Source organism: Oryzias latipes, chromosome 18 (genome assembly GCF_002234675.1).
Source record: "Oryzias latipes chromosome 18, ASM223467v1".
NCBI classification, from domain to species: domain Eukaryota; kingdom Metazoa; phylum Chordata; class Actinopteri; order Beloniformes; family Adrianichthyidae; genus Oryzias; species Oryzias latipes.
The window spans coordinates 4,364,120-4,384,220 of record NC_019876.2 but is presented as its reverse complement, the minus strand read 5'-3'; the positions used below and the strand labels follow the sequence as shown (position 1 = coordinate 4,384,220).

At 38.5% G+C, this 20,101-nt stretch overlaps 2 protein-coding genes and 1 long non-coding RNA gene across 3 annotated transcripts in view; 1 reads left to right on the top strand and 2 right to left on the bottom strand.

Moving 5' to 3' along the window:
• LOC101169488 (short transient receptor potential channel 5) overlaps window positions 1–20,101 on the bottom strand; it is a 275,758-nt gene that overhangs the window by 76,869 nt on the left and 178,788 nt on the right. The window lies entirely within an intron of this gene.
• Window positions 5,927–16,670, bottom strand: LOC111949235 (collagen alpha-1(XXVI) chain-like). The gene is made up of 3 exons (XM_023965890.1): window positions 16,233–16,670; window positions 8,971–9,084; window positions 5,927–6,759 (listed from the first exon to the last, which is right to left on the bottom strand). Exons 1-3 carry the CDS (start codon window positions 16,403–16,405, stop codon window positions 6,642–6,644), a joined length of 405 nt encoding a protein of 134 aa, XP_023821658.1. The 5' UTR covers window positions 16,406–16,670; the 3' UTR covers window positions 5,927–6,641.
• Window positions 16,463–18,593, top strand: LOC110015616. The gene is made up of 2 exons (XR_002290842.2): window positions 16,463–16,569; window positions 16,674–18,593. It is a non-coding gene; the product is annotated as an uncharacterized LOC110015616 (long non-coding RNA).

Sequence of the window (20,101 nt, the reverse complement as noted above, 5' to 3'; positions counted from 1 at the left end):
CCCCTGAGCCTCACGTGGGAAAGAAAACAGAAGTAAATAATATAAATAATGATAAGAGTTACAATGTTTTACAATGCGATTTTTTGAATGTCAGTGGAGTTTTGAAGATATGTGGGACAACATTTGATCACAATGGGTTTACATTTTGTTCTCAAGTGAAAAGAAATTTGGTTCAAATGAAAAAAAAAAACAGTTTATTTTTTTCACACCAAGGAGATCAAAGCAACTGGAAATGTTATTCAGTTACAATACATGACCACTGGAAAGCAAGAACAAAAACCTAAAAAAGCCCGTTTGCAGTTACTCTCCTGCTATACCACACCAGGGTGCACCTGCAAGTAAAACTGACAGAAAATAAAAATAAATTGCAGCTGGAAAATATATCATATATATATATATATATATATATATATATATATATATATATATATATATATATATATATATATATATATATATATATATGTAAGAGATAATGGCCGACGAGGTGTCCATCATTAGAAATTAACGAACTTCGCAGAAGCCTGAACCATCCAATGCAAAGTGGAGGACAGTTCAGGCTTCCGTGTCGTCCGTTATTTCTCATGATGGACACCTCGTCGGCCATTATCCTGCTTTTACCATGGTCACCTAGGAAATGAATGAATATTCAATCAATTTTTAGTAATTTGTTCTTGTTAATTTTTCGGTTCAGATCGCTTTTTCACGAAAAGCAAACTATATGATAACAAGGGCAGCGCGTTCTCATGGTAATGGCTGAGCCGGCACAGACCTCAACTGCAGCAAAGGACAACTTTATATATGCTGTCTATTGCCGCTGCAGAGGACAGCGATATATATGCTGATTTCACAATAGGAAAAATAAAACATCTGTTCAGAGAGAAGGTTCACCTTTAACCCCAAGTTTGTTTTAAAGAAGGCAGCTCAGGGTTATAGAACATTTAAGCTATGTGACTGGAACTTCTTTTTCAGATGTACCTTATCACTGCCCCTTATCACTTTTTAATCCACACCCAGCATCCAATCCGAATCGAGTATTCACCCGGACCGTGGTATGAATATAGAATATCTGTTAATTATGTTGTAGGACATTTCATTATAAATCACAATGTATTGCATAGTATATTACCATATATGAAAATGACAAAAATTGCAGTATTTTATTATACCGAAAAATGTATTATACTTTATTTTGGAAAAACAACCTTGATGATCCAGCAGGTGCAAACTTGTAAAATAAAAAGAAATGACAACTAAACCTTTGCCAGGTTTGACTGAAATAAACCTTTGGGTTGTACACGCCAATTAACTTTCACTTAACAAAAACAAGTTCTTGGAAAATTATTAAAAACCTCAACAGCTGTTATCAGATTTTATTTTCCTCTTCTTCTTGATTGTGAAAAAATAACCCTTCTGATCGGTCAGACTCTGCTCTTGCAGTGAAGCAGGCATGTCTCCAATGGGACCAACCACTGGTGTAGTTGATCCCACTCGCCTTTCTTCTCTGTCTTTGGTCCAGGACTAATCAAAACCATCAGTACAAATCCCTTTAGACCCTGCTGAACACAGAATCCACCAAGTGTATGAAAAGAAAACGGTGTTTTAAAGAGTTTTAAAGTCAGATATTTGGGAAATACTGTGTTTAGTGGCTGAGAAGCAGAGACCAAAGTCAGGGGGGCCAAGAGGCCATAAATGATGTCATCACAATGAGACTACAGTGATGTGGTGCTCGGTCTGTTTGTGCTTCAGTAAAATGTGGGAGTAGACTCATATTGAAGTGCGGGCTCATAAAATCCCGGCCCACAGTGAAACAATACTGGTGCTTCTCTTATGTGGTTCTGTAAATGTTTATGATCATATAACGCCCCAAATTTACCAGTCAAGCTGACAGGACTTAAGGCAATGAATAAAAATACTGACAACTACTGTTTAGTTGAAGAGTATGATACTGACTGTTTTATTGCATTACCTAATGTTGCATTCTGGATATCACTGGGCAGAAGGGCTGACACAGCAGTGAGAGGAAGACCTCAATAGGTTTTACAGAAAACCATCCAGCTGAATGATGCAAAAGCATGAAATGTTAAGTTTGTGTGGAGGCCATCTGAGGATAAAGAACTCCACTTTAAGATGCAGCCATGGACTAGATTTTCAGGCTCTGTGCTTTTTTCCCCCATATCATTTTTTATTCAATAGTTTCTGTGTTAGGTTGGGTGCTTATTTATACAAAACAGCAACAGGAAAATGAAATGCCAAGCCTAGACTTCAATGGAACAATGTTTCCTTTGTCTTGATCAAATCAAAAACCGGTAGCTAAATTAAAAAGTTTCAATGGAAAAGTCGCATAAAATCCTCTTCCATATCAAATCCAACACAAAACATAAAAATAAAATTAATTAAAATAAAACATTTTCTGAATGGTTAAGTACAGATGTGCTGTACAGTTTTAAATACATATTAAAGAGGAAAAAAGTTTAAGTTGGAATTAAAAGTGCTGGAACTGAAGAGGTTGCCCTTAAAATGCTGCAACTGAAGGTTAAAGCTGGCTTCACTGAACTGATCAACTTTAGACTTTTTTTCAAAAGAATTCCCGCTTTATCAATGCTGCCATTGTATCTACACTGTAGAGAAAAAAAGGTTGAAATGTTTAATTAACATCCTAAAGCTTCCATAAGAACAGTAGAGCCGTGTTATGTTTGGATCAAGGTTGGAAAGTGGAAGTGTGCTGAACAGCAGTCAGCTGAATAAAAGAAAAAGGTCAAAAAATGTTTAAAACCTTATTTTTTGTTCTGTAATGTAAAAGATGAAAGGTTCTTCTTGAGTAACTTCTGATCTGCAGCAGTCCAGGAAGAAAGCATCACTTCCCTTTCTGCTTCTGATGCTGGGATCAGTCAGGCTTTGAAGTGAATGTGCAAAAAGAAAACCCAAACAGCTATGTAGGGGACAGAAGACTTCAGGACCATATTTTTCTCCCTTTTAGTCTTTTTTTTGCTGACTTGGCCTACTTTTTTCCCTTTTTTAACAGCATTTTCCATTTTTCAGATTTTCAATGTACTCCACACAAACACCTTGGGAAATGATAAATAAATCATTAAGTAGAAAAGACATTTCTAATCCTGAAATCAAATACACAAAACCCAACAAAGATACAAAGCATGGGATGAAATTTTTATGAAGATTAAAAAGACAGCAGTGCGACATTCTGAAAGTCCAGTGGCATTTTTTTCACTTTGAACACAGTCAGGCAGACCAAATAAGTATAAAACAATAATTTTAATAATTTTAAAATCAAATTAACAGTTTCATTAAAGGATCACTGCCATAAAAAATCTGGAAGAAAAAAATAATTGTTTTTTCTCATATTTGATACAAACCTCTGCATTTTAGGATTAAAAAAGATAACGCTGGCACAAAGGCAAAAAAGTCTATTTAAGTTAATTTTGGAGGTAAGGAGGTTGATATTTTAATAGTTTTAATTAATGACCATCATGACAGCTTCCCAGGATGTAGAATGCAGTACCTTCGCACACCTAATCTCATTTGGAGCCTTCAGACCAACTCATCTTCAACATCAGCTGCTTTCAATTTAAATACGCTTCCTCATGTCTGCTAATCATTTACATAGTTATGAAGTTCAGCTGTTGTTGCCCTTCCTGCCTGCACGTCTTCAGACCTCATCAGCATTCTGCATGCAGCAAAATCTGACATCAGACCATTACGTTTTTCCAAATGAAAAACAGCAAAGGAGAATTTTTAAAAACTCAATCTAAACCACTAACGCTAATTCAGAAATGAAAGTGATGGAGAAAAAAAGTTTAGTGGGCTGAGTGACAAGGTGACAAAGTTTTGCCCATGCGGTCATGTGGTGGGTGCCGTTCAGGAGTGGGAGTGGAGGTTACCCTTTCTTGCTCAGCTCTGATCCCCTCTGGCTGACTCCTCTGGTTGGAGTCCCTCCACCTACAGCCACACACCGGCGACAATTAAATCACCTAATCACAGAGGACAGCTGCATCTCTCAACGTAGGAATATTCCACGCTTTGCTCTTCCACCCACACACTCACGTGCTACACACACCAGCATCCCACTCTTGGTTTGCAAATGGCAAGCTGCAGCCGACTGATGTTTAGAGTGAGGGGTTAGAGCAGGCCTGCGATAAGCTGCGCTGAGCTGTGAAAACACAGATTACATTTCCGTGGCTTATTACTGACAGCACACTTCTGCCTCCCAGCCATACTGTAATTGTGACCCAAAAACCGCAGCCTCCACTTTAGATATGGCTAGATGGGGAACCCCCATGGCAAAGCTCTGACAGCCAGGCTAATTCAAATCTACAGCCCCTCCACCTATATGTTTGCTCCAATAAACTGAAGGTAAATATATTTTAAATATCTACTTTAATCAGTGAGTCTTTTTACCATCTCCATACGTTTTGGACTCCATGCAAAGTAAGAAATAAAAGTAAAAACAAAACTGCCAATAATGTTCCCTAATTTTCCAACTACTAAGTATGCATTCATCCTTTTCTGACAGGCTGCTCGGCTGCCGAATCTCACTGAGTCCTTAAGCTTGACTTAATAAAATAATGGGTATAATTTTCATGTTTTCATCTCAACATTTCCTCTAAATTAGGAGTAATTTTGATGTTTGTGTTAGATGTACTTGATATCTCAGCTGAAAATGAGAATGAACTTTAAAAAGAAAAACAGCTAAGCATACATTCAATCCCTCTTTTTGGCAGGTCATGAAAGTGCCTCCATCTGCAAAAACTCTTTTTTTTCCATCTTCAGGCTCAGTGATGGATAAAGACCATTGTGTTTCAGGTCCACAAGTAAGGAGATATCTCCCCAATCTCGCAAAAAACAATTAGAACCTTGTAATTACATCAATCATGCGGAACTGAGGCAAATCAGGGGATAGAGGGAAAAAAATAAAAAAGGAGGAAGGGCGAATGTGAAAGTTGCTCATCACATTGTTCACTCTGTCATGTTTTTTTTTGTTTTGTGTTTTCTAAAGCTCTCACTCTTAGACTTCTGCAAGTGGCCTCTCAAGTGTTAGAGTAAAATAATCCAAAACTTGAACAAGGATTATGTGATCTTCTGCATAAATTGAACGTGTTTTATCTATGACATTAGTAATTCTGGACAAACTTTATAAATCCCTCCATGAGTGAATTCCTTACATATGTTGACTAAAAGGCAGAGGGGAGTCTCAGACTGTAAACAAAGGATGTAGTCATGTGAGCAATAGGTTTAAATTTACAATTACTTGCCTGTTTTTAAGCTTCCTCAATCTTTTGTTGCCAACCAAAATCCAAAATATGCAAATAGGCAGGAAAAACAAGCCTGACAGTTGCCGGTACGTTGTCATTTAGGTCATTTGATTCATACCTCCAAAAAACAGAAAGTCGGTGTCACTTTTTGTTCAAAAACAGACATCTTTTTAAAAATCTCACATCCCTGACAGTCCAAACAGTTAAATCCCAACATCAAGTGCAAGGTTTTATTACTGTTGAAAAAAAGAGCAGAATGAGATTGACAGCAGTGAGGTATCCGGTTATGGGCAGGCAGGGGGTTCAGCTCACGAGGAAGAAACAGAAAAAAATCTGGGTATGGTGGCCCCAAACAGCATCCAGGGAGCTGCAAACTCAAAGCCCTGTGAATGAGAGCTGTCAATTCCACTCAGCAGCGCCTCTGATCAGAGCTACCCAGAACACGCTCAGATAAGGGGCTAATCTCAGCATCCCTGCTGGCCTGACAGCTCTCTACTGCCATGACAACCAAATGGGAATCTCCGCAGGCAAAAACCTTACTGGATCATTTCCTTCTTTCTTCACTTTGCATGACTCTTTTTCTGTTAAGTCTAACAGTTTTTGTTTTTTGCTTTTCAACAGTTTTAGTACATTTACTACAGGGAATTTTTTTTTTTCAAATTTCTCCACTTAACTGCAAACCTCAGACCAATCAGACGGCCGGGTTTTTCTTAGTTCATCTCAAAGTGGGAGCATAAAAGAAATAGTTTTTTTCCTCATTTTTGGCACCACAAAAAAGCAACCACTTTAACCACTGTAAATATTTATTGTCCTTTGCATTACATAGTCTGACAATTTATGTTACACCCATTCAGACCCTCAGTCACGGCAAAACAGGAGCTCCACCCTTTGAGCCAGACTGTAGAGCCCTGCCAGGGGAAGACGTGTGTGTGTGTAAAGCTACTGTAGATGAAAAATGAACACAGCAGTGCTTGCATGGCAGTGGCAGATGAAGAGTTGGTTCTAGCTGGATTGTAAAACAAAAAAACACCGCAAGTAATAAATCTTTCTGCGGCATATTGACTTTTTTTAAATGAAGGCATTAAAACTTATAATAAAGTGGGAGTAACTGACTCACTCAATAAAAGCTGAGAGATCTTATTTCTCGGCTTCATTTAGAAGACAGAAGCTGCACAATGTAAGGCTGATGGAAATCACTGCTGTTCTAAAGTCTGTCATATGCAAGCACATTAGACTACAGACATCAGACAGCAATTTAAAAATGAAAGGATGGTGACAAAGAGCCAGCACAAGGTTTGGAGAATAAAAAGTTTAATGAGCCACGTGAGGAAAGTGATGTAGTGAAGGCTAGACAGAGAAAGTAGAGACAAGTTAGCTTCTCTTACCTTCTTCACAGGCAGAACCGCTGAACCCTGGACAGCATTTCCACTCTAGAGAGGTCACAGTGCGATGAACCACTTTGTATGAAGGTCTGATCATGGTCTTGTAGCTGAAAAATACCGACAATTTAAGGTTATCTCCTATGAAAAAAAAACATTTGAACACAGGTACTCATTTTATTCATTTACTCATTTACTCATTTACTCATTTAGTTATTGTACTTGGGGTTAAACCAAAGTGCTTCAAGTCAGAAAGTAGGACAATTTCGCCCTCAAATCACAGAAAATAATTGCAGCCAAACCAAGGAATGGAGGGACAAAGAAGGAAATTAAAACTCAACATAAAAGTGGCTTGTTACAGACTGTGTGGTCAAGTGACCCATTGGCTTGAATTGTGCAAATAAAAACTCACTTTTTTATCATTCATGGCGTCTTAATTGGATAAAATACTAAACCCCGCTCCCACCAGTGAGAAAGACAATCCGGACAATTGCTGGAAAATGGCCATTTAAGGCGGAACAATGATCTGTCAATTTAAAGACCATGAATCTAACAGCACTTACTTTTAATTCAGACCTGCCAAACAGGAAGTCTTGTTTTTAAAATGGATATATATATATGAATATATGTATATATTCACATTACCGACGGTTCAAACGGCTTAAGGCCCACATCTTCTTCTCTCTTTAACCTTCTGACTAGAATCGCTATGAAGACTCGGATGTGGTCACAGTGGACATGGTGTAGTGCAGTTTGGGAAAATGTAAAGGTCACTTGCATTTTCACAAACTGAGACAAACAGGATCCCAATAATAGGATGGAAAAAAAAATTACAAACTCTAAAATGTTTAAATGTTTTCAATGTCAAACTACAACAATGAGTTTTGAGAACACAACTGTTGTTGGGTACGGCCGTGTCAGGACAGATTGGAACACTTAACCATATCAAATCTGATTAAATGGAACTGCATTAATTCAAGTGTGTCTTTGATTTTATTTGCACATCTTTTTCACTTTCTATTACATACACCTAATTTTAGTTAATCGAGTCAGCTTTTCCAATCAACCAATCAGTAAGCCACTCCCTGGATAGTATTCAGTTCCACAACAAAACATGTTCACATTATAAATTATTGTTTAAATAACAAGCTTGTTTTATTGGAAAGTATTTTATTCAAATTAGACATAATGTATCCTGGATTTACAAAGTTTGGTCAAGGTGCATTTCTGTGTTTTTGGTTTGATGACATGTGGTGCTGGACTTACCTGATCAGGCCCACAGAGGGTGGAGCCAGTTTGAGGAGCAGGTCACAGGAAGTGGACTGTACCATGTATCATGGGGAACAGTACTTTCTTTTGTCTTTGTGTTTGAATCTTAACCAACCCTCTGCCCATGGCTATCATAAACACCATATATTCCAAGATGTGTCATTGAGCTTAAATCTTTTAAACTGAGTTCTTTGTTGGGAATTATGTTTAAATTATGTTGGGTTCAGTTGAGCTTTTTAAAGGTCCAAGTCGGCTACTAAGTTGATCTAGATTTAAAATAGTAAATAGCGTATACTTGTATAGCGCTTTTCTACCTTCCTTGAAGGCACAAAGCGCTTCGAAGTCACAGTCCCATTCACCCATTCACCCATTCACACGTTCACACACTAGTGGTGGCTCTGCTGCCGAACACTGGCGCTAACCTTCCACCAGAGGCATGGTGGGGTTCAGTGTCTTGCCCAAGGACACTTTGACAAGGTGGGAATCAAACTCACAATCTTCCGATAAGAGGTCGACCACATTAACGCCCCTTTTTGGAGTTTTTCATTTTGTCTGTAGCCTATGTTATTTATTTTTCGCTGTTAACCTTTTTATTGTGTTGCTAACTGGCTGGTCACTCATCGCCACTAAAAAGATATTTAAGTTAAAATCATTAATTTTGGTTGCTTTTCTTTGCCTTTTGTTTATTTTGTTTCTTGTCATCATTTATTCAAATCATGTTTAGTTTGTTTTAGTTTAACATCCCCTATGTTTTTCAAGTTAAAGGTTAGATTTGGTATTTTTATTTAATAAGTTTCTATAAACCCTCGGTTGTTTCAAAGCTACTAAAAGTTCTTCCAGAAAATTATTTTAATCCACATTTTTCAGAAAGTTTCTTGCAGTAACTTACAGTGACAAAATATTGAACATAAAAATAATCTATTTCTGTAGATGCATTAGGGTCTAATTCTAAACGAAATTTATAGTTGAATGTATTCATTTAGAGGTTCTTTAAGTCCTTTAATCTTAGGCACTCAAAAGTGGCTGTGCTGGCAGGTGTGTTCAGCCCTCACCTGCCTCCTGAGCATCCCTGTGGCCAGCGGCAGGTCTGATAGACCCTCTGGAGGACGGTTCCATTCTGCACCTGGCAGGTTATCGTCTTAGTAACTGTGTGAGGGCACCAGTTCCTGTGGGGGAAAGCAAATATAATACATTGTTTTGTTTAATCATAGAAATGAAAATAAATATATGTAACGTTTTTGTTTATTTAGAAATAAATCGACATCAAATACATTTTAAAGAAGAGGCATTCCAGGTAAACATGTAGACTTACTCAAAAGCTTATTAGCCATGCATATATATATATATATATATATATATATATATATATATATATATATATATATATATATATATATATATATATATATATATATATATATATATATATATATATATATATATATATATATATATATATTTAGTGTGGCAGAGTCTTCCCTCCCCCATCCTTTTGTTTGGAGGGTGGTGTTTACATGGTTTTAATCACTGTACTCTATCCTCTATTGATATACATCCGTTTGTGTTAGGGTTTCAGAAGTAGTTCCAGAAAGAGGATTAAAGATGAAGGTTTGTTTGCATCTTTATCACAAGTTCTCTTCTCACCTTGAAAGGTTTTGTTAGACATAATAAGGGCTCAGTAAGGATCTAAATTGTTCATTACTTTTTAAACTTTTAAGGTGTCAGTACGATCATCTTTTGATCTATTGTAAAAATGTTTCCAGCAGTCTTTTAATCATGAATATGCTATATTTAGACAAAAAAATCAAAAAAGCGGAGTCCTTTTCTTGGACATAGTATCTGCAGAGCGGCAGTAATTCATTAGAAATTCACCTCTGAGTTGTGGTTGTGGAAAAGCACCAAGCGAACAGCAGAATCCTGCGCTCTAGAGATGCATGTTCAGAAAAATTGAAGTGTTCCCACCAATTTCTGGATGTCAACCTGTGAGGCCATGTGTTTGCGCATATCTGACATAGTTTACTCAAAAGAAAACCACCAAAGGCAAAAGATGGGATGCAGCTTCCATTAACCATCCCCACATGTGGCGGCGGCTGTACACAAACCTGAGCCTGTAAGCAGGAGCTTCGTGTACTGACACTTCCTATTGACATTTCAAGTTCATACAACTTTACATAAAAAAATGATGTGATGATGAAACTTGTAACTCGTTGTTGACCTAAAAGTAATTTTTTCAGATGATGCAAATCTGCATCTTACCTAATTTTTTATCATCAAACTGTTCTCTATTATGACTTTATCGGCGTACTATACATGAACAACTCTACAACAGATCACCAATTCATGTCCAAGTAAAATATTATCCCTTTTTCAGCTAAAAGGTCCATTTTAGGGTAAAGGGGAAAAAAGCTGCTTTAAATTCCTTTTAAACCTTTAAAACAGGTAAGAGAATTTAACTCCCACATGTTTTTTATGACAAACCCACCATTCATGTATGACAGTAAATCCGTCACCAGCAAGACTACAAATATGAGCATAGATCTATACCATATTACCCTATGATTGCTTTTCCTGGTCCAGAGAAGAAAAATGCTCCAATCACTGGTGGAAAATGTGAAGGAGCTGTGGTCAGGTGGAGCTGGGGAGGAGGTGGGGGTGCAGGGTTGGTTGCCACTAACCCCAACTGCTCCATACCACTTATCTTTAAGACCCATCTGATAAACAACAGTTTCTAAGGCTGGAAGGAGGTTTCACCTGAACAGCCAAGATTATCGCCGGGGGGCATGTGTTGGGAAATGGGGTGGGGGTTGGTGGTGCTCCCCCTTCTCCTCACACATACTCATTTGGCAAAAAGAAAACATTGTCTGCGGTTTCTTTAATGAAGGAAATAACAAGAGCAGTTTGCATGATAATTACAATTTGTCAAACGGTTTGACTTTCATCTTAAATGTGCTGTAAAAAGTAACAAAAATCGGACTATCTCCACCACAGAAGATCTACGGTCTTTGGTATAATCCCATCAAACGTATACTTGTATCCCATCTCTTCTTCTTCCTGAAACCGTCCATAAAAAAGAAGTTCTAATGCTTAGTGCACTTAGTCCTCCACTCTTAAATGTTTCATAGCCACCACCTTGCTCTTTGAGGCACCCATGTGTTAGGAAGTGAGCAACTCACCAGGATCATGCTGTTCCTCTGGCAAAGCACCAAGCAGGCCCTGGGTGAGTATCAGGTCTCAAAGCACACATGGCACACTCTGAATGTGTGCTCCAAACTAAATAAATCATCATCCATCTCACAGTCACAAGCGGCCACAGCCAAACGTTAAGAAAGAAACCCTGAAAAAAAAAGAAGAAAAAAAATCCCAGCTTTGTCCCATCTGTTCCTCGGTGCTACAGACGCCAAGATGGGAGGACATTGGAAAGAAACGATAGACAGCTGAACCCTTAACTATAATATATGCAAATGCAGAGCAAAAGCTAGTGTGAAAAACCCTGGATGTTATACTCTAGTGGCTGATTGTCCTCATTTCACCTTGCATACAGTTTCCTCATCTTGTGAGTCTGGTAGGGCACATTCCACAAGAGAAGAACTAAGTGATGCACACCTATCACAAGAATCAATGAGGGCAAATACGAGCTTATGAGGCTATTAAGTACAGCGTAAGGGGAAGAGTTCACAGTTCAAAGATATACTTGAAATAAAATATTTAGAAATAAGAACAACATTCCATGGATTTCTGTTCCATGGGAAAATCCTTGAGCAAAACAAAAGATCAATGTGGAAATCGGACAGTTACGAGCGAGGAGATTATTTTATTTTAAAGGTCACAGTATGAAGCTCCAAATGGGAAATCAGAAAGGCAATTATGAAGCAGCGCTGGTCACATGGGACGGCGGGGAGGCATAAGATAAATGTGGCACAACAACAAGAACTGATAGAGACAAATAGAGTTACATTCAAGGTGAAGCTAATGAAGAGACAAGGAGAAAATGTTGCTGGTGATATGATCCTTTTTAGTTTTAGACAGCTTTTAATTAAGGAATTATATCTATTTTTTAATTGACATTAGTTGGCCCATTTTAACAGTTATTTCCCCATTGTTAAATAAATCATCTAAGGATAAACTAAGCAGAAAAAATCAGAAGTATTGGTTATTAAGGTGCTTTTTAACTGTTTCTGAGTTTCTTTTTAATTCAGCAGATTATGGTCAAGGGCTTATATTTCAGTGGGGCAAAAATGTATTTAGTCAGCAACCAATTGTTCAAGTTCTCCCATTTGAAAACAGAAGAGAGATCTGTCATTTTTATCATAGGTATACCAACTATGAGAGACAAAATGAGTAGAAAATCCAGAAAGTTACATTGTCTGATTTTTAAAGAATTTATTTGTATATTATGGTTTAAAATAAATATTTCTTTGCTTGTTGTATTTTGTCTCTCATAGTCGATGTATGCCTATGATGAAAGTGACAGGTCTCTCTTGTCTTTTTAAGTGAGAAAACTTGCACAATTGGTCCCTGACTAAATACTTTTTTGTCCCACTGTTTAGCCCTTTTCTACATTCATTAAGACCCAAAGTGCTTTGCAGTCCTGTCCACCCACACACATACACACATTTACACACTGATGATGGCAAAGCTACCACACCAGACGCTAACCAGACCACCCGAAACAAAGTGGGGTTCAGTGTCTTGCCCAGGGACTCTTCAGCAGCCAAAGTGGGAACCAAACCTGTTTCTTTCTGAACAGAAGTCGACTGCTCTTTGCGCCACTGCTGCCCTTTACAAACCTAAAAACCCTCTCCAATGAAAATTGTGTTTCGAATGTTGTTAACGTGTTCTTGAGGCATTTTTCTCATGATAGAGGACAAATTTTAAATATATAAAGATAAAAATTCCCTCTCTGATTTTTTTATTTATTTGAATTGAGGTGAATCAAGAGCAGACGAAAGAATGCCACTTGAAAAAGCTTATAGTTCTTACAAAAAATCAACTATCAGCAGACCACAAGCTCCCTCCTCCACTCCATTCTGATGCTTCCTTATGTAAACAAATAGATCCATGTACGTCTTGGTTTTCCTCGTCTGAGCTGGAATCTGGATCAAAACTGTACGACTGGATAGCTCCAGCATTGCTCGCCATTTTTGTTGCACAAGTAATGTTAGGTTGGGGTTGTGAGGGGCTGTAAGATAGCGGTAGAGCGTGTAAACAAAGGCATGATAGGTAATGGGGACAGTCTTATTCTGTGTCAACAGTCCCACCCACAAACAAACAACTCAACTACTGCCGCTCTGCAGAAACCATGTCCTAGAAAACAAAATGTTTTATGAGTTTGGCTAGAAAATTGTTGAAAGACCACTGGGAACGCTTCGAAAATAGATCAAAGGATGATTGAAGTGGGACTTTAATAGTCAACGGTAAAAACTCACAGAAGACTGGAGGAAAAAGAAAAATGTATCTTTTTTTGGTGTTTGTCATGAGTTTATAGGCTTGGACTCTGCATTCTGCACTGTAAATGTGGATCCTTTTAAGGAATTCCACTAAAGTAAAGAATTTACAGACAGTGATTAGCCTTACATTACTTAACATCACTGCATGGTTCCTCCTCCTGCCTCCAAGACAGCCCAGACTGAAAAAGAGACATTAAACACTGAGTGGGGGCAGTTCATGTGTGTGCTGTGATGTGTGGACTCGGGGTGCGTTGGAGCCGGGTCAGTGGCTCGGGCTTTTTTATGCTTTTCTTTTTGACCCCTTTCTCAGCAACTTTTGCAGTGGTGGGGAGCCATGACCCACTGTGGGAGGCTGCTGCTGTCTAGGAATGCTGTTGTCATGTGGTGGTTATGCTTCGTCTGCAACAATGGCCGTCATTAATGTGGGGATCCGAGGATTTCCTTTCTAAACACAGAGTTGTAGCAGGAAAATTAACTGTCACTAAAGTCTGTTACTGGATTTAAAGTTGAAGTTGATCAGTCCAGTGTATTTTGACATAGGTTTCCTTCATAATGGGGGGGGGGGGGAATAGCACAAATAAGACTATACATTGAGGGAAAGCTCAGCCTCATTGTACTAAAGCTGTGACAACTGTGTCAAATGTTAAATTAAGACCCAAAAAAAACAGATAATCTTGTTTTTCTTCTCATTTCAGAAATTAGATGAATTTGAATTTAGAAGGTTTGGCCCAGATGATATTTGTTAAAGGAGGTTTTTTTTGCAATCGAGTAGTATTCTAGATTAACCGAAAATCCTCAATTTAAACTAAAATAGATTACAAAAAATTGTGAGAAGGGAGTAAGACTTCACCTACAGACTGCATAACCAAAAACACAAATATTTAAAATCTCTCTCTCACAGATAGAAAATTTTAGAAAGTCTTAGATGGTCTCAATAAGAAGTCATTGTGTGGCTCATTTGTTTCTTTGTTTGCCTACGCACCACACAAAGCTAGTGGCACACTTTTCTGGCTTTAAATTGTCCAATTTTTGTTAACAAATCTGGGTAAAATTGCAAGAACTTCATAGCTTAAAATCATCAAATGACAAAGGGTTCCAGTCTTTGCTGCATCTCCCATAAACTCCTTATAACAACCACAGTTTTAGATTTTTTTTAATTTCAGTCATTTTACCACTAGGCAGTTTAAAGTTAGGAAAGAGATAAGGAGGAGTGCAGAAGCAGGTAGCAGTGGGTGAAGGAAGGTTTCAGGTGTGATGTGTGACAAAAAAAGTGTCAGCAAAAATGAAAGGAAAGGTATAGAAGACTGCTGTGAGAGCAACCATGTTGCTGGTTTGGAGACAGAAGCTCTGAAAGAGAGACAAGAGGCAGAGCTTGAGGTAACAGAGATGAAGGATGCAAAAGTTCTCTGGAGTGAGTAGGATTGATAGAATCAGAAAGATTGAGATGCTTTTGACACATTCAGAAGATAACGTTGGTACAAAGATGCTGTGGTTGGAGTTCCTCTGAAAGAAGCCTACAGGAAGCGCAAAGAGAACATGTTGAAGGAGAAGATGAGGGTGGTTTGTGTGAACGCCAGGATAGAGAGGAAAGGGCAAATGATTCGCTGTGGTGATCCCTAAAGGGAGCAGTTGAAGAAGAAAAGAAGAAAAAGTAGTATGACATTGGAATGCCCATAACCATTTTATTTTATTTTGGTTAAAATGCAATAAAACTGGGGTGAAAAAAAATCAAATTTGTGTTTTCGACACTTGTATTTTTATGTTTTATTAAGAAACAAATAATTTTAATGAAGACTTGAAAGGTTATGCAGCCATCAATAGCTTTTTAGGTTCATAAGGTAAATCCATTTCTCTTTTTTGATCCAAATGTAATAAACTACTCCAGAATCAAAAGAGTTTGAAATCCCTTGTTTTAAAAGTACAGATTCTTCATGTGCAATCTCAGATCAAGCTGGTAAATATTGAAGCCAAATCTTCTTGCGAGCCAACAAAGAATAATTTGAAAAGATCACTAGAGTTGTTTGAGCCAAAGTCTTAAAGTTGAGTGAGAATTGTCAGCCCCAGAGCTCAGACTGCCTCTCATTCCACCACAATCCTTTGGAGAGAAGATAAAGAAGTGTGAAAGATAAGTAGTGAGGCATCATATACCTCCTCCAACCACGCCGGGAACTGAACCCATAAAGTCATTAGGAAAGACAAGGGTGAACAAACACTTTATCAGCCCCAGTGCAGAGTGACCTAAGCAGTCAAGAAATTACTCAAGACTTGTTAATCCCCTTTGATTTTTATAATCAGTGTGTGCAGACATGGTATGTGTGAAAGAACTTTGTTACTGCAGACCCAGTTTGCCAAAAGGCAAGTTTGTAAGCTGCAACTCTGCAACTTTCATTCATCCAGTTCCTCACAGATCCAGCCAGGCAGCAGGTGACCTGAAACTTGCAGCTCCTCTTCTGTTCAAAGCCTTTAGCAGGCAGGGGGCTGACTAAGACCAGCAGCAGCTTTTCCCCTGCTGTCCGTTAATGCGCAAAACACTGAGATCTTCCCAAAACAAGCCCAGATGCAGCGGGATCCCAGCTGCTTGTGTTTAGGAAAAAACGTCCAAGTACTGAAAGCCACCTGGACACACTTTCAGGCCACACACACTCAACCTAAAGAGATAGATCATTCCCTTAAAGCTACACACAATTAGGATTGAAAGTGAGGAACTCTGAGAAAAGATGTCCTGACAGCTGAAAGGCTGCAGATGATGGAGAAAGAGGCGCACAGAGAAACTAGATTTAGGATCCGGAAGATGGCTGGAGATGGAAGCAACCATCCACTGAAGAACAACTGCCTACTGCCACACCAAGACTGTGTCAGTGTGTTACCTTTTTTGATAGACGGGGGTTCGAGCCGCTGCCTCTCTGCTCTGCTGCGTCCCAGGAAACGTTTTGTAAAGTCTCGTCTTCCACGTCCCGTTCACATACGTGCACAGCCAGAGGAGCAGGACGCACCAAAGCAAACTTTTCCAGCTCAAACCTTCTCGACAGTGCGATCCCATGTTAAGGAAAAGCGTGGAGGCAGCAGCTGTAATGCGCAGCGCGGTTTCTGTCCGGCTGCAGCCCGGAGGGAAGATGTGCCAAACTGCGCCGCTTCAGCTGGACGCGGCGCGCATCCCAGGGACACAGACGCCGCTCTGACTGGATCAGGTTGAAGCAAGTCCAGGTGAGCTGCTCGGGGTTCGAGTCTCCTTCACAAACTCTCTTTTTATAATGAACATTGAACTAGGTGTGTGCTGCTGTCCCCCCCCCTCTTCTCCGCCTGCTCAGCCAACCCCCTTCTGTCTGCGCTCACGTCAAGTGGAGTCTTCTCGGCATCAAACCAGCTTTATAGTCTCCAGCTTCAGCTTGTGCCCCATGTCAGCACTACACGCAGGAGGAGAGGACATCAGTTCTTCTCAACTCATCAGATTTCTTCTAAAAACAACAATGTTTTGAGGACATATTACAAGATGAAGGCAAACCTCTGCTTTTATTCCAACCATGAATCATAAAGGTCCAAGCAGAGGTGGTTTATTGCAACATCCATGAAGACATCCATTAAGGCTGCAGTCTGACAAGATTTGAACCTGCAGCTTCATTACCTGCAGATGACCTGCATGCAGCTGTCCTCAAGCTGCCAAACATTGACTTCATAATGAGACCAAACTACTATCTAAAAGAAGCTGCTAGATCAGAGGTGGGCAACGACCTGGGGGCCACAAACCGGATTTTATTGATAATACCTATTAGTGTTTTGTTTTCCCTGAAATTCTGGTGTCTCCTCATAAATGGTGCACTAGCAGTACATTGACATTTGTCCAGGTGCAGAAAATTATTTTGCATTCTTGTGGTGTTAAAAGATTTTTGTGTGTGTTTTCTGAGTTGGACAGTCATTTTCCGATCATTTCAACACCATGAACGCAGCATGTTATGCATCTTTTTCCTTCAGGGTACATCAACCCATTGGTGCAATTGGCACCAAAAGGAGAACAAAAGTCACCGTTTTGAAAGAAAGACTCCAAAATGTTCTGTTTTATGTCAGAATTAAAGCATGCTTTTGTCCAGATTCCATTGAGATGGAGGACCAAAGCACTCCTGTCAAATTTTGGAAGCCTTTGTGGCCAACAAGTCAAAAAGTTTGCACACCCCTGTGCTAGATGAAAATCAAAGATTAGCACCTTCACACTCACAGAGAAGTGTCTAGTTTGGCTTTGTCCCAGTGGTTAGACCTTCTCGGGACAGACCGAGTCCACCTGCTCACAATCAACACGTGGAAAGTCCTGGGCTGGTTAGGAAGGGTCTGGGCTGGAAAATGATGTGTCAGAGTTTTTTGTTTGAGGGCACCCTCTCAGTTTTACGGGGCCACTCAGAGCACACGCTGTGGTGCCAAGCAGGAAGTAGAGCAGTTGAGGTTTGATGTAAATCCCTGCAGTCAGGAGCAGCTGAAAATAATTTTGACCGCTTAGGAGAAGAAGGGGGGGTTCAGCTGCACTGAGAGGATTTTTTTTCCTTCCCCCTCACTGTTCAGTTCTGGAGCAAGTTATACCATCCTGCCTTCACTATTTCCTTCCTGAACGGATGCATTACCTATTGTCAGTTACCAGTCGTATAAGGGTTCATTAACCATCACAACACCCCAGTTTTTTTTTCTTCTTTTCGTTAAGGACACACAATAACTCCCCTCCTGTGTTTGGTCATAAACATGTCGTAGGAAGGGGCCTACCTAACCTTTGTCCTCTACCACGCAGACCAGCCCCTTTTAGACTCCATAATATGGTAATAACAGACATTTTAAAATCTTGTAAAAGGGTGGAGTTTGGGGGAAAGGAAAACTAAAGAAAAAATTGTATTTTTAAGTCAGGGGTTGATTGCTTTGATAATTAATCACCTTTATAAAACAAAGTTTAGTCTAGAAGAACTGCTTTTTCCCCCAAAAACAGTGCTAAGAGTTTTTATTTCTGTTCATGAAGTCACTCTTACACCAGCTGCCAAAACCTAGTTCGCCATGCTGACCTCAGAAACCTCAATTAGTCAGTCTGGTCATTCAAATATAAAATATAAAAATAGAATGGAAAACTTTCAATATTTCACTATTTGCAGACTCCTTTTCTAGCTTGTGAATGGTTTATAAAGTAATTTTCTAATTATGTTCACAGTTCCAGTACTATTTAATGTACCTGAGCAGAAATTAAACTTTTAACCAAAAGATTCAGAATCATTGCACTTCTGGTTTCCACAAATGACTGACCAAGCATGACAGCTTAGAACTTCTCTGTGCTGCCATCTAGTGGTTACATAATGACAACAAGGAACAGTAAACACTGGTTGTGAGCCTCTAGCATTTAGGTTTTTCTTCATTTAAATTTTTCTTTTTTTTACAAAAACCTTAGCATTTAACATAGAAATGACTTTAACACTGATATTTGAATAAAATAAGGTGGCATGTTCATTATTAGATTCCTTAAACTGTCTTTTAATGTTTTCAAACATCTGTACACTCAGCTATTACCTGAATTTACAAATGCTGAAACATAAACGAATCATGTTAGACAGACATAATCTTATGCGATTTCTGACATTGTTCAAATGAAATTGACATTTATTCATTTATCTTTTCTTGGCATCTCTGTGTATGAAAAGCATTCATCACCGACACAATTCCCAATTATCTTTATATTAGTGTAGGATTGTTAACTTTTTATGCAGTTGTTTTAGAGTGTGTATAAGTGGGTCGATGCTTGTGTGCGTCTCTACTGAGAAGATGTCAAATAAAGTATTGGAAATGTCTAAATGAATAACACTTCCTGCAAAAATGAATTATTAGAAATAGCCTTACACATATACTATATTGTTACATGTCAGTAATGATTTTTTTTAGGAAAAACAACAAGCAGCATAAGACTTATACAAAAAATATACAAATATTAAACCAAAAGTAAATTTCTTTTCTCCTTCACAAATGTATATAAAAAAAGTGGCACTTTTATAGTAAATTGCAAGTTATATTTTCTGCAATTTATGCAGCACATGGAAGACAAGAATATATATGTGAATATGAAGAAATTTCCAATTTCCAAGACAGTGAAGTAGCCAAAAAAAAGTGTATAAAATGACAGTGGAAAAGGTGGTAATGGTTCTCTGCAATGATGGAAATAATAACCCCCCCCCCCCCCCCCCCCCCGCCCACACACTCACACACAGACCGTTCTGTACAAATTTAGACTCAATAGGAAAAACACACTTTTATTAAGGCCTAGGATGGACAGTACTTGTAAAACTGTGAAGTGACTTGACTGAAATTCAAATTAATTTTATTTCTATAACACCTTTCATGTAAAGAAAACAACTCAAGATACATAAAAAACAAACAAGAATGCAAACACACCAATGAAAAAAGTAAATGAATAAGCCCCCAAAACAAAAACAAGCACAAGTAAACGAGAAATGACTTAAGAAAAAAAAACCCTAAGAAGAGAGAACCAAGAAGGTGCCGTCTGCTCTGTCCTCCTGTTGGCCTGAGTGTCAGCATAGACACAAACACCCCAGTCAAGGGTGAGAAAACACTCGTAAACCGTCCAAAATGTAAAAGTGATAAATAGAAAAGTTCAAATACAAAAACAGCTCAAATATAAAAAATTAAAATATTTAATGCATAAAAAGTCTAAAACACTTGAAATATAAATAAGAATAAGTTAAGATGTTAAGACAAAAAATAA